Source organism: Elephas maximus, chromosome 6, assembly GCF_024166365.1.
Source record: "Elephas maximus indicus isolate mEleMax1 chromosome 6, mEleMax1 primary haplotype, whole genome shotgun sequence".
NCBI classification, from domain to species: Eukaryota; Metazoa; Chordata; class Mammalia; order Proboscidea; family Elephantidae; genus Elephas; species Elephas maximus.
Genome location: NC_064824.1, coordinates 69,669,663 through 69,687,811, shown reverse-complemented (window position 1 = coordinate 69,687,811; position 18,149 = coordinate 69,669,663). Strand labels below are relative to the sequence as shown.

At 41.3% G+C, this 18,149-nt stretch overlaps 1 protein-coding gene across 4 annotated transcripts in view; it reads left to right on the top strand.

The window, feature by feature from the left end:
• The first annotated feature begins 499 nt into the window (after positions 1-499).
• METTL8 (methyltransferase 8, methylcytidine) overlaps positions 500-18,149 on the top strand; it is a 114,295-nt gene continuing 96,645 nt past the window's right edge. Inside the window, exons 1-2 of one of the 4 annotated variants that reach the window (XM_049887423.1) lie at positions 609-695; positions 12,238-12,415. Coding sequence is in view for 1 of the 4 variants with exons in the window: in XM_049887417.1 (XP_049743374.1) it covers positions 545-695 (151 nt within the window). In the remaining 3 variants the exon portion in view is untranslated. Of the gene's footprint in view, positions 696-12,237; positions 12,416-18,149 lie in introns of all 4 variants that reach the window. The other 3 variants (XM_049887417.1, XM_049887412.1, XM_049887421.1) reach the window with 3 other exon arrangements.

Here is an 18,149-nt window from a genome sequence, read left to right as displayed (position 1 = left end):
GACACACGGAGGCCGGGAGAGAAAAGGATGAGTCGGCACCACCCTCTCGTCAGTAGCTCAGCCGCCGCCAAGCGCGGAGACAAGGGGAGGAAAAAAACGCCCCCTTCCCGGCCTGCTCCTGTTGCGGCTTCAACACTCGCCTGCTCCGAACCAGGCCGCGGACAATGCGACACATCCCTTACCGCGCGGCCTCCGAGGGCCGCTTCCTCACCGGGAAATGTAGTTCCCAGCGACCTCTTAGCGAGCCTGGTTTCTTCCCAGAACTACAATTCCCACAAGGCAATGGGGAGCGAGGTCTCGCTTCGGCCCCGCCTCCAGTCCGCTAAGGTCCAGCCTCTAGGCCCGCCTCTACGCGGTCCTCGCTCCTCGGCCGCGTGTTCGTCTCGTGGCCCCGCCTTCAACCCGCTGTGGCCCCACCCCGTCCCGCCTTCTCGGGTCGAAGGGAGGCTGCGCTGTTGGGCTGGCGTGCGTTTCCGGGATTGCACGCGGGCTCTAGGCAAATCTGCGAGTACTGTGCTGCCGCCTACTGTTCTCGGTTTCTTGAATGCACCCTGCACTCAGAGATCCATCCCTCACTTCCCCGATTCCCCCTACGCTTCTCAGGCCCCGACCTGCGTTCTGGGAGGCTGGGGCAGGGCGTCGGGGTGGGGGGCGCCGTGTCGAATGCGACCCCCAAGCAGCGCGTTGTGCTAAAGGTATGCCCCGTGGCTTTCCCTTCAGCCACACGTTTGACATTGTGGAGGAGATGGAGGGTTAAACATTTTGGGTCTACAAACTATGCTTTTGTATTATGGGTTAGTGATGGAAGATGCTGGCTTTCCCACCAAACTAGGATTGAATTACTCTTTCCCAGAGCAACCCCTCGCCCCCCTCCGCGCCCTTTTGTGGCCTGCGGGAACGCGGGCTGGTTTTGCGATAATCGTTGCATTTTCCTTCCTCTCGCTTCCATAGGTTTCCTTATAGGGAATAAAATATGAAATGTTTACATTCTTTTGGGACTACCTAAAATATTCCACTTTGGTTCTTCTAAGTAAAAGATGATGTATACTTTGTTAACTAGCTCTGCCTGTAGGTACAAAGTTCTCAGCACACTAAATTTTCAGTAATCTTGCACCAGATGTGACCCATTGCTTTGCTGCAAGTCCTTTGAAGTGCCATCTTTGCCTTTCCCACGGGGACTTGGCATGTTACCTCTTGTTCATAGGTGCCCAGCGAAAATTTGAGTGATCGTGGTCGCATCTGGCAGAGCACAAAGTACAATACTAGGTTAGTGCGTCTGGTCACAATTTAAGTGCTCAGTAACAATTTGCCGTATCCTTTTAACCCTGCTGGGTTTTTGCTGATTTTTCATGACTTATTTACAGGATACTTTTTTTTTTTATGGAGTACTTTGTATATTTTTAGAGAACCGTACAATAGTCAATTTGGTAGTTAATGAATGCAGTTGTCACTGAGAAAACTGGAACCCAGAAAAGATAACTGGATTTTCTTTGGTTGAAATGAAATTCAAATCATTACTAGATGGAATTCATCATCTCTTTTTCTCCTTCCCCTCCGTCCCCACTTGTTTGTGTTCTGTGGTCTGTATCTCACCTAGTCACCAAGGGGAGAGTCATCCTGGATTCCCTCCTACCCTAACCCACGCCGGAGTTCTTTTGATTGTAGCTCTTATCCATCTCATTTCCATTTCCCCTGAGTAGTTTAGGGCCTCATCATTTTATCAAATTATTTAAGTAGCCTCCTAACTATTCTTTCTGTCTGTCTTGGCTACTTCCAATTTCAGCCCTCCACACGGCTGGCTGCCAGAGTGATTTTCTAAAGCACAAATCTGGCATTTCCCTTTTAAAATCTTTCAGTGGCTCCCAATCACCCATAGCAGTTTTTCTCAAACCCAAGTAGGTATTCAGGAGCTTCCATTGTTGACTTACAGTATTTCCTTTATGTTAAAATATATGCAAATATAAAACTAGGTATAAAGGTCTTATATTGTAGCTTTGCGTTATTGTAGCTTTTACTAAGCTGTAACACCCAAACATTTAAAGTTAAATGAAGCAAAACTGTAAGATCAATAAAATTCAAATGAATGCTCATTCATTGTGACCATGAGACTGTTTTGCTGGACCTGAAGAGCTTAAAAAGTGAATCTATACTGTTCTCCATCAAATACCTTCCTTAGAGTAAGGCCAGTGTGTATCGCCTTGTGTTGAGAGATTACTCAATGCTTTCATGTCTTTTCTCAGTTTAAACCACTGCAAAACCTTCCTTTGTTAAATGTGTCATGATTTCGTTTGACCTTTACTTGTCAAACAACATCATTTACATATCATAGTCACCTTTCTCATTAACCTCCATCAATAGAAATGGTATCACTTGTTTGCAAGGACACTGCTAAACACAAATGTGTGACTGAAATCTTGTGGCAGTACGCAATTATTAAGGTGGTTATTCAAATGATCCAGAGTATCTTTTAATTTTTTTTTCAGATTTTTATCAAACGGAAGATAAAAAGTTTCTCTTAGAGAAATCTCATAGCCTCTAGGATACATGTATGAATCCTCAGGGTTCTGTCAATCTTGTTTTGAGAACCACTGCCTTATAGGATAAAATCTGAATTCCTTAGGTTAGTATACAGGATACTCCATTATCTACATCCTGCACACGTTTTCAGCCTCATCTCTTCAACCATCCCTCACTGTTTGCTCTTGTGGTGCTGATATGTTTGCCCACTGTCTCAAGCCAACATGCCTTTACACTTGAAATTTCCTTTTTGGAACTCTCTTACTTTCTTTCTTTTACCTGTTATTTAAATATCTTAAAGACTCATCCCAGGTATCACAGTACCACTTGTAAACTTTTGGCATCTCCCATGTTAATCTGCATGTATTGGTTGTGGCACCATATTAGAATTGTCATTTGTCAAAATATTGGGCAAAATGTTAATTTGCTACTCAGTTTCTGCCCAGGATAGTTGGCCAACAAGCCTGGGGAGAAATTAATTCTACATGCTTTGTACATTGCTGAAAATGTGGTTAAGGCATATGTATGTTGAATGGATGAATAGCCTTCTCTAAAAACAGTATGTTTGAATGAATCTATTATCAACAGCTAAGTGCTTTCAGCATCGGTGCAGATTTAACCTACCCTTATTTCTTAAGTCAATAAGAAATCGCAATATTAACATAAAGATATAACTTTAAAATTTTAAATTCCCAACAGTTCCACATGTAAAGTAAGGCAGTTCTAGGGTTACAAGTGTTCGACTTACGGACAACTCGGACAACTTGTACTTGCCCTTTAATGTTACGTACATTGGCCCTCACTTTGAAATCACTGAACCAATCCCTGCTAGCAACCAATTTTTCAGCATAATCACCGTCGCTTGTTGCATGTGCAGCTTTTAAATCGTTGAAAAGGCTTTCAGCCTTTCCTTGGACTAAAGTAAGGCTAAGTAGGAACTGTATGCACCTGTTCTGACTTACCTACAAATTCTACTTACAGACCCAGGAACGGATCTCGTTTGTAACCCAGGGACTTCCTGTAGGTATTTTCCATTTGTTGAAGGTAAAGTAGATATCCCCAGTGCCAGTTCGGGATTTGGAATTGACTTCTCTCAGTTTTGGGCATAGAACAAACATTGGTTCCTTTTTTCATTTCTGTGTCTATGTGATGTTTACAGAATACTTAACCATCCTAGACATGATATTTTAAAGAAAAGGAAGAGGAAATATGATTTCAGAAGTTAATAAGATGCTTTTCCTTCACATACTTTGTTTAAAGAAATATAACTGAATCAATACATAAAACACTCAGGTTATTAAACTTCAGCGTTTGTTCAGAGATGTTAGAGAAATTTGAACCAAGGTCACAGGAGGTCATTTATTCAACATGTAATTATCATTTATCTACAGACTGCTGGGAACTGTTTTGGTGTAAGATATAGCAGTGAACAGGATAGTCAAGGTCCCTACTTGGAGATAGACAATAAATAAGCAAGTAGGAGTCCCTGGGTGGTACAAACAGTTAATGAGCTTGCTGCTAACTGTAAGATTGGCGGTTTAAGTCTACTCAGGTGCCTCAGAAGAAAGGCCAGGTGATTCTACTTCCAAAAAATCATCCATTGAAAACCCTGTGGTGCACAGTCTGACACATGTAGGGTTACCATGAGTTGGAGTCAACTAGATGACAATAAATAAGTAGATTAAAGAACAAGACTTTCAGGTACAGGCAGTCCCTGGATTACGAACCAGATCCATTCCTAACTGTTTTTGAGTCGAATTTGTAGGTAAGTTGGAACAGGTGCATACGGATCTAATTTAGCCTTATATTAGTGCAAGAAAAAGGCTCGAAGCATTTTCAATGATTTAAAAAGCTGCATGTGCAGCAAGTGAATGTGATTGTGATGAAGACTTTGTTGCTAGTAGGGGTTGGTTCAGTGGTTTCAAAGTGAGGGCAAATTTACATAGCACTAAAGGGCAAGCATGAGTTGTCTTGTAAGGCAGACATTCGTAATCTCTAACCCACAAACTGCCTGTAGTGATAAGTGCTGTGAAGAAATAAAACAGGGTGATGTGCTAGAGTAGTTGGAGGACCTGCTTTAGTCAGGGTGGTAAGGGAAGGCCTCTGAAGAGGGAACTTTTGATTTGAGCCTTAAATGATGAGAAGGAGCCAATCTACAAATATCTGAGGTAAGAGTGGTCCAGGCACCCACTGAGGCTGGAGGAACCGCCAGACCTATTGCCCTGAGAAAATCTTTAAACCTTTAACTGAAACTGTTCTCTGAAGTCGTCTTTAAACTAAACAACAGTTTAGTTAGCTGAATTAGTAAAAAAATGTTCACCTTGAGCATTGTGCTGCTTTAAAGAATTAATTATATGAGATCAAATTGACGCTAAATGCAAATTGACCAAATTGACTGCAAAGTAACTATAAAGTATGTATGAGGATTTTGTTACTGTTGCGTGTCTTTGAGTTGATACAGACTCATAGCAACCCTACAGGACAGAGTAGAACTGCCATTCAGGGTTTCCTAGACTGAAATCTTTACGGGAGCAGATCATCAGGTCTTTTCTCCCATGAAACTGCTGGTGGACCATCAACCTTTCAATTGACAGCCGAGTGCTTAACCAGTGTGCCACTAGGGCTTCTTGATGAGAGGTTTTGTTGTTAGGTACCGTTGAGTCAGTTCCAACTCATAGCAACCACAGGACAGAGTAGAACAGCCCCATAGATTTTCCAAGGAATGGCTAGTGGATTCGAACCGCCGACCTTTCTGTTAGCAGCCAAGCTCTTAGCCATTACGCTACCAGGGCTCCAGCGAGAAGTTTAGGGGGTAGTAAATCTAAGACGATGGCAATGAAACAATATGGGTAGAGACAGTGTAAAATGTGGCACAATGTGAAGAATGTAAGCAATGCCATTGAAATGTACATGCAGAAATTGTTGAGTAAGTGTATGTTCTGCTGTGTACATTTTCACCAAAAATTTTTTGAAAAAGAGTGGTTTGGGCAGAGGAATCATTGAGTGCAAAGTCCCCAAGGCAATAGTAAGCTTGGCTTATTCTAAAACTATCAGAAGGCCATGTGGCTTTTTAGTGAGAAAGAGGGAATTGAAGTTGAGAGGTAAGCTGGGCCAAGTCACGCTGGGCCTGTGGGCCATGGTAAGGAATTCTGGAATGTATTCTGTTGTGATGGGAAGCCACGGGAGATTTTGAAGAAGGGGAGTGACATGATCTAAGTTGTCTTAGAAGATCATTATGGCTATAGTGTAGAGAATATACAGTCAGGGGGCAAGAATGGAACCAAGGAGACAGGTGGCTCCTGCATTGGTCCAGATAAAGGTTTTGGACTACGGAAGTAGCAGAAGAGGTGGAGAGAAATGAACAGATTCAGAATATGTTTTGGTTTAGTAGACAGGACTACAACTACCTGTCCTATAGTTGGACATGTAGATAGATATTAAGGATGAGGAAAAGAGAAGAATCAAGTAAAATCACAGTAAAACAAAATGCCAAAAAAAAAAAAAAAATCTCAAACTCCCCAAAAGAAATGAGAAGCAAGGCACTACTCATGCTGTAATGCCAATGAAATGATGTGTGAATTCTGTTAAATGTACATGTTAGCATCATAGCTGTTAGTGCTACAGAACATTAGGATCGATTCTGTGGCTGGAGCATGTGGAAAGAGTGGAACAAAATCAGATCCCAAAAGTAGGCAGGAACCAGAGCATGGGGAGCCATGGTAATATGATGGGAAAATCGTTAGAGTGATACTGTGTTCCCTTTTAAAAAATGGTTGGGTACAGCATCAGAAACAAGAGTGAAACAGGGAGACTGGTTAGTAGACAGTTGGCAGTAGCCCAGGTGAAAATCACTTTTGGGTTTATTTTAAAATTATTGAGCCTTTTGACCACAAATTTGGCTCTTATGTTTCTTTTTCTCTGTGTATTCTAATATTTGTCTGATGATATAGTAAGTACGTCCATATTCAAAGTCCCAAAAGATTTTGGTTTAAGGAATTGATAGTAAAGTTTTCAAACCATTCTTCTATCTTATTAGAAAAAGTATTTATTCAAAAGACTATGTACAAAGAGCATAATGTATAAATAACCAAAAACCCAAACTTATTGCCGTTGAGTTGATTCCAATTCATAGCGACGTTATACGACAGAGTAGAACTGCCCCATAGGTTTTCCGACCTATAATTTTTAGTGAAGCAGACTACCACATCTTTCTCCTGTGGAGTGGCTGGTAGGTTCGAACTGCAGACCTTTTGCAGACCCTTTTGAGCTCTTAACCACTGTGCCACCAAGGCTCCTTAATGTATAAATAATAATTATAAAATGAATACCCATATATCTGTTATCAGCTTTAAAACAAAACATAACAGAACATTACCTAAAACTTTCAAGACCCCTCTATACCCCTACCAGTTCCTGGACCCCTCCTTCCTCTTTGTATACATAACATATTGTTCAGTTTTGAATGTTTTTGAGTGTCATATGATGTGAATCATACTGAATGTATGTACTTCTCTACAACTTGCCTATTTTTTCAAGATTACACTTGATCTGTTCATTTATTTTTACTACTGTGTAATATTCCATTGTATAGATTTACTACAGTTTGTTTATCCATTTTCTACTGGCTGGGATTTTGTTATCTGTCAAGCTTTTCTACCTAGAAAAGTGCTGCTATAGGTATTCTTATACCTGTCTCCTGGTACACATCTTAAGGAGGGCATTAGTTTTCTATTGTTGTGTAACAAATTGTTGTTGTTGTTAGGTGCTGTCCAGGCTGCTCTGACTTATAGCAATCTTATGTATAACAGAACAAAATTTTGCCTGGTGCTGAACATCCTCATAGTCATTGCTGTGTTTAAGCCCATTGTTGCAGCTATGGTTTCAATCCATCTCTTTGACGGTCTCCCTCTTTTTTGCTGACCCTCTACTTTACCAAGCATGATGTCTTTTTCTAGCAATTAGTTCCTGCTGATGATATGTCCAAAGTAAGTGAGACGAAGTCTCATCATCCTCATTTCTAACGAAGCATTCTGGCTGTGTACTTACTCCAGCGCAAATTTATTCCTTCTTCTGGCAGTCCATTGTATATTTAATATTCTTCGCCAACACCACAGTTTGAATCAGTCAGTTTGTCTTCAGTCTTCCTTTTTCATTGTCCAGCTTTCGCTTGCGTATGAGAAATGCAATTGAAAATACCATGCCTTCAGTCTTGATGACATAAAACAGCATGTATTTATTATCTCATAGTCCTGTAGATAAGAAGTCTGGGTTCTCTGTTCAGGTCTCACAAACCTGCAATTTTGTGATCAGCTAAGGCTACCATCTCATCCGAGACACGAGGTCCTCTTGCAGCCTCACCAGTTGTTGGTAGACTTCAGTTCCTTGCAGTTATAAGACTAACACTTACTTCCTATAGATCACCACTTTTTCCTGCCCAGCCCTCTCCACAACATGGCAACTTGCTTCTTCAAGGCTAAGATGGAGTCATATTAAAGTAACCTAATCGGGGAGAGATTATCCCACAGTATTCACAGGTCCTGTCCCTACATAAAGGGAGGCGATTATACATGGTATGTGGAGGGGAGAGGAACACTAACTCTGTCATGCATCAAGTTTACAAATATGGTTGGATCTATTTCTAGGCTCTGTTTTCTGCTCAGTCATAATTTTCTACTCTTGGGCTAATACTAGACCACTTAATAACTACACTTATAATAAGGCTTGGTAGCTGGTAGGGCAAGTCTTCACCTTATTCCTCTTCTTCAGGAGTATCTTACCTTTTTGTTTTTTTTTTTTGACTATTTGCGCTTTCATATATGTTTTAAAATCAGCTTAAATTTCCACAGTTACCTTGTTGGGATTTTGATTGAGCATTAAATCTGTAATCAGTTTGAGAGAACTGATAGTGTCTTTACCATATCAAATTACCTGTCTATGAAGACTATTGTTAAGTGCGGACGAGTGGGTTCCAACTCAGAGCACGACCCTGTGTACAACAGAAAGAAACACCATCTGGTCCTGCCTCATCCTAACAATCATTGTTATGCTTGAGACCATTGTTACAGCCACTGTGTCAAGCCATCTCGTTGAGGGTCTTCCTCTTTTTCGCTGTCCCTATACTTTACCAAGCATGATGTCCTCCTTCAGGGATTGGTCCCTCCTGATAAAATGTCCCAAGTATGTGAGACAAAGTCTCCCCATCCTTGCTTCTAAGGAGCATTCTACCTATACTTCTTCTAAGACTGTTATTCTGGCAGTCCATGCTATATTCAATGTTCTTCACCAGCAACATAATTCAAAGGTAACAATTCTTCTTCGGCCTTCTGTATTCATTGTTCAGCTTTCACATGCATATGAGGTGATTGAAAATACCATGGCTTGGGTCAGGAGCACCTTAGTCCTCAAAGTGACATCTTTGCTTTTTAAACACTTTAAAGAGGTCTTTTGCAGTAGATTTGTCCAGTGCAATACATGGTTTGATTTCTTAACTGCTGGTTCCATGGGTGTTGATTGTAGATCCAAGTAAAAAATCCTTAATAACTTCAGTCTTTTCTCTGTTTATCATGTTGCTTATTGGTCCAGTTATATGGATTTTTGTTTTCTTTATGTTGAGATACAATTCATACTGAAGGCTGTAGTCTTTGATCTTTATCAGTAAGTACTTAAGGTCCTCTTCGCTTTCAGCAAGCAAGGTTGTATCATCTATATATTGAAGGTTGTTTGTTAATGAGTTGTCTTCTATTCCTGATGCCACATTCTTCATATAGTTCAGCTTCTTGGATTATTTGCTAGCATACAGATTGAATATGATGAAAAGATACAACCCTGACATATACCTTTCCTGACTTTAAACCACACAGTATCCCCTTTTTCTGTTTAAATGACTGCCTCTTGGTCTATCTACAGGTTCCTCATTAGCACATTTCTAGAATTCCCATTCTTCTCGATGTTATCCATAATTTATGATGATCCGCACAGTTGAATGCCTTTGCGTAGTCACTAAAACACAGATAAATTTCTTTCTGGTATTCTCTGCTTTCAGCCAATATCCATCTGACATAAGCAGTGATATCTCTGGTTCCAAGTCCTCTTCTGAATCTGCCTTGAACTTCTGGCAGTTCTCTGTCAATGTATTGCTGCAACCACTTTTGAATGATCTTCAGCAATTTTACTTGTGTGTGACATTAATGATATCGTTCGCTAATTTCCATATTCTGTTGGATCACCTTTCTTTGGAGTGAACGGAAATATAGGTTTCTTTCAGTGGGTTGGGCAGATAGCTGTCTTCCAAATTTCTTGTCATAGACGAGTGAGCACCTCCAGCGCTGCATCCGTTTGTTTTAAAACCTCTCAAGTGGTATTCTGTGAATTCCTGGAGCCTTGTTTTTCACCAATGCCTTCAGTGCAGTCTGGCCTTCTTCCTTCAGTACCATTGGTTCTTGATCATATGCTACTTCCTGAGATGGTTGAATGTCAACCAGTTCTTTTTGGTATAGTGACTCCGTATTTCTTCCGTCTTCTTTTGATGCTTCTTGCATCGTTCAGTATTTTCCTAGTAGAATCCTTCAGTATTGCAACTCCAGGCTTGAATTTTTAATTCAGTTCTTTCAGCTTGAGAAATGCCAATCGTATTCTTGCTTTTTGGTTTTCTTACTCTACGTCTTTGCACATGTCATTATAATACTTTGTCTTCTTGATCCACCCTTTGAAATCTTCTCTTTGACTCTTTTAGTTCATTATTTCTTCCATTCACTTTAGCTACCCTACCATCAAGAGCAAGTTTCAGTCTCTTCTGACATCCATTTTGGTTTTCTTTCTTTCCTGTATTTTTAATGAACTATTGCTGTCTTCATGTATGATGTCATTCCACAACTCGTCTGGTCTTTGATCATTACTGTTCAATGCATCAAATCTATTCTTGAGATAAAGAATATATATCACTCCTTTTATTTAGAACTTTTTTAATATCTCTCAATGAAGTTTTATGATTTTCTCCTTAAAGGATTTACATATTTTACAACTTTCTATGTATATTATATGCAGTGTTGTAAATGGTATATTTTTAAATTAGATTTTCTAATTATTTCCAGTATGTAAAAATGCAATTAACTCTTTTTGTATGTCGACTCAGCAGCCTTGCAAATTTTTCTTTTTAATAGTAATAATTGTCATTTGTTTTTTTTAAGGTGAATGAGATTGAAGTTCATCAGATTTTTTTTTAATGCAAATAATCATATCCTCAGCAAATTTTGAGAGTTTCATTGCCTCCTACTCACCATTTTCCCTTTAATTTATTTTCTTACTGTGCTGGCCAGTACTTCCAGTGTATTGTTGAATAGAACTAGTGATAGTGGACACCTTTGTCTTATTCATGTGTATAAAGGAAATACTGCTAATGTTTCACTATTAACACTGTAGGTTTTTGGCAGCTACCTTCATGTGGTTAATGAAATTCTCCTCCACTTTGCATTTGCTAAAACTTTTGTTTATTTGATTTTAAATCATGAATGGGTGTTGAATTTTATCAAATGCTTTTCTCTATCTACAGAGGTAATCAGATTTTTTTCCCTTTAATCTGATAATGTGATGAATTGTATGAATATATTTTCTAATGTTAATTCAAACTTGAGTTTATTTAGATAAGCCCTTGTGGTATGTTTTGTTTTTTACATGTTGTGGGATTTGGGCAGCTGATGGCTTCAGTGCTCATTCAGTTCTTTGGACTTTTGTTAGCTTTTGGTCTCTGAGGATTTCTTTTTTTTTCTTGCTGGCTCAGTGATGCGTTTAATAACTCTTTTATTACCATTGCCATAAGTGATTTGTCAGCAACTTTTTATGCCTGTGGGCTTCGTTGGCAAGGCATTATTCTGGTTCTAATGCATTTAGTGAGAGGTAGGTCCCTTTGAAATGGGTAAAGCTCAGCAGACTGGACTGGGAGCCTCACTGTTGTATAGGTTGACCATTTTATTAGGTGATGCTTCTCGGATGTGTTAGTTTTGTAGACTTTTGGCTTTTTTTCATTTATTTCTGTGAGATAAAGCTTGCAAGCATAATTATGGCTTTCCTGTGTGATAGTTAGAGAGCCCTGATGAGTTTGTTTTGGAAAGGCGCCCACAATAAATTATACCTCTAGTTTGCATTGGCATACTGTCATGCCACAGATCGGTGGCGCCACGATGCTACTAGTCTCATTGGCAAATTGTATTGCCAGATCATATTTCTCCAAGTGCATACTCAGCAACCAAAAGTTTAAACACACTCAATTCGTAAGTATGCATTCCAAAACTGAAAACACATACCATCAAAAAAAATTTTTTTTTAAATAAAAAACTTCATAACGGAAGGGTTTTAACATGATATATACGTGTGTATGTGTATACATATATATATATATATATATACACATATATAGGAAACTCTAATGGGGCAGTTCTACTCTGTCCTATATGGTCGCTATGAGTTGGAATCGACTCAACAGCACTGGGTTGGTTTACTGGGTATACATATTTAAATGTATTTATCCAGACTTTTAGGGCATTTTATAATAGAAAGAATTTTAAGGTGTCAGATTCATCAAATTACCTGGAATTCCTGAAACTGAAATTCAGCTTTCTTATATTTTGGGGTAAATCTTCGTGTTAGCTTTATGTAAGTTTATGATTTAAATGGTCACTTACCACCATTTCTCTCTTCTCTTCTTCCTCTTGTTCCTATTCACAGCTTCCTCCCCTCCCTACTGAAACAAGGAAGCAGAGTTGTATCGTGGAAAGAGCATCATCATACAGGGAGTCCAAGGCATAAGTTCTAGTGCCAGCATCACCACATAGTGAGGTCTTGACCAAGCCACTTATTCTCTCTGAGTTCAATCATCTGCTCAGTGGAAATACTCAGGATTGAAGTGAGAATCACACAAGTCATAAATGTGAACGTGTTTTGTAAATTGTAAGAGGAAAGGATTAGTGGCAACGATAATTGAGTACATTCTCTGTTAGGAAAATGCAACAGGGGTCTTAGGGAGAAGGAAGAGTTGATTAGGTGAAGCACAATGGGGATTTTTTAGGGCAGTGAAACTACTCCGTATGATACTGTAGTGGTGGATACATGATCGTATACATTGTCAAAACACATACAACTTTACAGCACAAAGAATGAGCCTTAATGTATAAAATTTTACAAGTTTATTTAGGACATAGAAGGAGGATCCCAGAATGGAATGCAGACTATGACAAAGAAGTCTGTTTTATAAATGTTTGAAACAGCCTCACTGACGGGGGTGAGCAGAAAATGTGCAGACCTATGTAACTATGGAAATGAGTGGAGTCTGTAATACTAAAGGAACAACTACACATAAGCACTGTACCCTGGTTGGTTGGTAAAGTTGTTTCCCACAGGAGTACAGTTAACAATTCTGAAATCACTATATACTTGTATAGTAATTGAACAATTGCTACATGTGTGATGAATGGTAGGGGCCAGGTTTCTTAATGTTGTAGTGGGAGGATACAGATAAGCAAGAGAGAAAGGCTAGGATGATCCATGTGAACTATGAACTTGTGTTTAGCTAAATATAGATAAAGATGGATATGTATAATAATGTTTATATGTGGTATGCTGGGTTCTCTAGAGGAGCAAAACCAGTGAAGCATATATATAAATATATACGTAGAGAGTTTAACTTCAAAGAAATGGTTCATGTAGTTTTGGAGCCTGGCAAGTCTCAAGTCCATAGGTCTGGTATCAGGGTGGAAGCTTCTCCTGACTCACGTGGTTGCAGGCGCTGACAAATCCAAAATCAGCAGGTTAGACAGCAGGCTGCTGGCTCACAGGACTGTGGGAGCTGCAAATCCCAAAATCTGCAAGTCAGACGACAGGCTGCTGTCTCAAGTCCCAAGAACAGGAGGTCAGAGGATGACAAGTTGAATGTAGGATTGAGAAGGCAATATATTGGATGCAGGCCACGCCCCCAATGAAACATCCCTTTCAGCTGATTGGCTGCTCACATCAGATCACAAAATGGAGGATGATTACATAATATCTGCCAAACCACTGAGAATCATGGCCTAGCCATGTTGACTCTTAACCTTAACATCACAATCCACCCCTTGTCAACTTGGCACCTGTACATGTCTCCTTAAACTACATGTAGTCTCTGAATAAAGGCAGTTATAAACTCATACCTATATCTAACATGATACAAGTAACATGCACACAACTGAAAAAGCGCTAGCCCCATTTATATCTTGTATTTTATAAGTAATGGAGTAAAGGGGGGGGGATAAAGATATTTGTGTATATATATATATATATATATCTCAAATTCAGGGTGTCAGCTCCAGGGGAAGGCTTTTTCTCTTTGTTGGCTCTGGAGGAAGGTTCCTTGTCCTCAAACTTCCCCTGATTGAAGAGCTTCTCAGGCACAGGGACCCCAGATCCAAAGGACGTGCTCTGCTCCTGGTGCTGTTTTCTTGGTGGAATGAGGTCCCCAACTTGCTGCTTGCTTCCCTTTTTATCTCTTGAGAGAGAAAAGGTGGGGCAGGCCACACCCCAGGGAAACTCCCTTTACATTGGATCAGAGAGGTGATGTAAGAGTGATGTTACAATCCCACCCTAATCCTCTCAACATAAAATTACAGTCACAAAATGGAGAACAACCACCCAATACTGGGAATCATGGCCTACCAAGCTGATACACACATTTTTGGGGGGACATAATCAATCCATGACATTCCACCCTTTGGCACCCAAAAAATCACATCCTCACAGCATGTAAAACCTAGTCACCCCATCATATCATAGCAAAAGTCTAAACTCTAAGTCCAAAATCCAAAAATTCCTCTTCATCTGTGAAATCTAGAATACAAGTTATCTGCTTCCAAGGGTATAATGGCAGAACAGCCAAAAGCTAGACATTTCCATTACAAGTGGGAAAAACTGGAGGAAAAGAAGGGATAACAGGCACCAAGCAAGTCAGCAGAACACATTACATTAGCCCTCAAAGCTTTGAAAATAATTCTCTCTTCCCTGAGACAATTTACACAATGGCCCTGCCTTCTAGCCTCTAGGTATTGGCCACACTCTCCAGATTCTGAGTGGAGGCCCCGGACCCTGGGCTTCAGCTGTGCCTTCCAGGCCCACTGGGACAGCACCTCTGCTCCCTCAGCTTTAGGTGTACAATTCTCATAGCGTGAGTGGCAGCTCCACCCTTAGAAACACCAGAGGCCGTGGCTCCACCCTTTGAAACCCCTGAGGTCATGGCCATACCTTTTGAGATTGAGGCAGCTCAGCTTCTTGTGGTCTCTGTCTCTTTAGCTTGTTTCCTGATTTCTTGGCGTCTAGGCTCCTTGGGTCTCATGCCCACATCTGCCCTGCTGGGGCAAGTGTTCCAAAGCTCAGTAGCTCCACTAATAAGTGCCTGGAGGTGTCCCACTCTGCCAGGAAGCCTCCTGCACTCAGCTCTCTCGCTCTGTGGGTTGGCTCCAGCACCATCTCGTGCTGGTCTCCTGATTCTGCGGCTGCTGGTTCTCTGCTGTTGCTGCTTCTCTGCCACCGCAGGTTCTCTGCTGTGCTGGTTCTCTGCTGCTGTCGCAACTCTATCCATTCATAGTTTCAAAACCACTTCCACATTTTAGGTATCTATTAGAGTGGCACCTCACTCTCGGTACCAAATTCTGTCTTAGATATCTAGTGCTGCTATAACAGAAATACCACAGGTGGATGGCTTTAACAAAGAGAAATTTATTCTCTCACAGTCTAGTAGGTTACAAGTCCAAATTCAGGGTGTCCTCAAACTTACCCTGGTCGAGGAACTCAGGCGCAGACACCCTGGGTCCAAAGGATGCGCTCTGCTCCCGGTGCTGCTTTCTTGATAGCGTGAGGTCCCCAGCTCTCTGCTTGTTTCCCTTTCCTTTTATTTCTTGAGAGATAAAAGATGGCACAGGCCACACCTCAGGGAAACTCCCTTTACATTGGATCAGGGAGGTGACCTGAGTAAGGGTGGTGTTACAATCCCACCCTAATCCTCTCAACGTAAAATTACAATCACAAAATGGAGGACAACCACCCAATACTGGGAATCATGGACTACCAAGTTGATAAACACATTTTTGGGGGGACATAATTCAATCCATGACAGTATATGTATATATATAGATACATATATAGATATATAAATTGTGGCCATCGAGTTGATTACAAGTCATAGTGACCCTATATATATACATGTATATGTATATATTTATCAACCTCGTGGGGTGACCCAAACCTTCATTCCAGAAGAGTCTGGACCATTACTAGTCATGTTGACATTGGGTTGCTGTAGTTTCCCATCGACTTTAATCATAGGACGTGGTAGTACTAAGAGATGTCCTATGGGATATTCTGTATTCCAGACATGCCCTTCTTTACTTCCATTATGTAATATCAGTGCTATTTCTCCTTGGTAATCAGAATCAATCATACCAGCCAATACAGTAACTCCCTTCTTTGCCTATTGGTCCAGAAGCATGAGGAACCCAAAGTGGCTGGGTGGCATTCTTAATTTCCAGTTCAGTGGAATCAGTGTTTTGTCTCCTGGTGGGAGCATTCCTCCCTTTGTAACTAAGACCTCTAGATCTGCAGAGCATAGGGTTGTGGGGACAGGAAGCAAAAATTTTTTGAGTGGATCACTAGAGGTAATAGTGAGTGGTGTCACCTCCATTTCTACCCCTTGATTCCTGGACCCATGAATCCTGGCTATGGGAGAAGCAGCACCATGTATTGGATGCTATTTTAGAGCATATACAGCCTATGGAAAACATTGCCCCAGCTGTGCAAGGTATTGCCACCTAGCTAGTACTTTAGTTGTGTCTTTAGAAGACACAATTTCATCATTCTATCAAGCCAGCTGCTTCAGGATGATGGGGAACATGGTAAGACCAATGAATTTCATGAACATGGGCCCATTGCCGCACTTCATTTGTTGTGAAGTAACTCCCTTGATCTGAGGCAATGCTGTATGGGATGCCATGATGGTGGATAAGGCATTCTGTAAGTCCACAGATGATAGTTTTGGCAGAAACATTGCATACAGGGAAGGTAAATCTGTATCCAGAGTAAGTGTCTATCCAGTTAGAACAAAACACGACCCTTTCCATGATGGAAGTGGTCCAGTGTAATCAACCTGTCATGAGGTTGCTGGCTAATCACCCCTAGGAATGGTGCCATAATAGGAACTCAGTGTTGGTCTCTGGCATGCTGGTAGATTGGCACTCAGCAGTAGCTGTAACCAAGTTGGCCTTGGTGAGTGGTAGTCTGTGTTGCTTAGCCCATGCATAACCTCCATCCCTGCCACTGTGGCCACTTTATTCATGAGTCCTTTGGGTAGTGACAGGAGTGGCTGAGGAAAGAGGCTGACTGGTATCCACAGAACACATCATCCTATCCACTTGAGTGTTAAAATCCTCCTCTGCAGAGGTCATCCTTTGGGAGCACTGCCATGAGACACAAGTATCTTCAGTTCTTTGGCCCATGCAGAGAGGTCTGTCCATATGCCTCTTCTTCATACCTCCTTGTCACCAATTTTGCACTCATGTTCCTTCCAAGTCCCTGATCATCCAGCCAAACTATTGGCCACAGCCTATGAATCAGTATACAGTCGTACATCTGGCCATCTCTCCTTCCAAGCAAAATGAACAGCTAGGTGCTGTGCTTGAAGTTCTGCCTACAGGGAGGATTTCCCTTCACCACTGTCCTTTAGGGAGGTCTCAGAAAGGTACCTGCATATCAAGGCCATAGGTGCAGACTGGGAGATGGAAGATAACATGATGGGAGTGGGTACCATGGGCACTTGGACCACTTCCTTATGTAGCATACTTGTGCCTTCAATTCCTGCTTGAGCCTGACCTCGTTTATACCACTTCCTTTTAATGACGGAGTGCTGCTGTGCACGTCTAACTTTATGACTCTGTAGGTCAGACAACACCTAGTTCATGATGGGCAGCTCAGGCCTGGTGGCCCATGGTTAAGCATTTGGTCTCTACTGAGGCCCAGTAACAAGGCAAGAACTGTGTCTCAAAAGGAGAGTAGTTATCTGCAGAGGATGGCAGAGCTTTGCTCCAGAATCCTAAGGGTCTGTGCTGTGATTCACCAATAGGGGCCTGCCGAAGACTCAAAACAGCATCTCTATCTGCCACTGACACTTCCAGAACCATTGAATTGGCTAGATCATATACCGCAAGTGGCAGAACAGCTTATGTGGCAGCTGAACCTCTTGCAGGGCCTTCTCTTGTTCTAGGCCCCACTCAAAACTAGCAGCTTTTTGAGTCACTTGATAACAATGAGGGATTGTTACCTCTAAAATCCAAAGAGGCCAAGCAGGCACTGTACCTCTTTTTAGTTGTAGGAGGGTTGGGATGTAACAACTTAGCCTTCATGTTAAAAGGAGTGTCTCGACATGCCCTACACCACTGGATCCCTAGAAGTTTCACTGAAGTGGAAGGCACCTCAATTTCCCACCCTCTAGCACACAGCTGTCTCAGCAGTATGTCCAGAGTCATTGATACTTCTTCCCTACTAGGCCCAGTCAACATAATGTCATCAATGTAATGGACCAGTGTGATGTGTGATGTTTTGTGGGAAGGAAAGACGATCAAGTT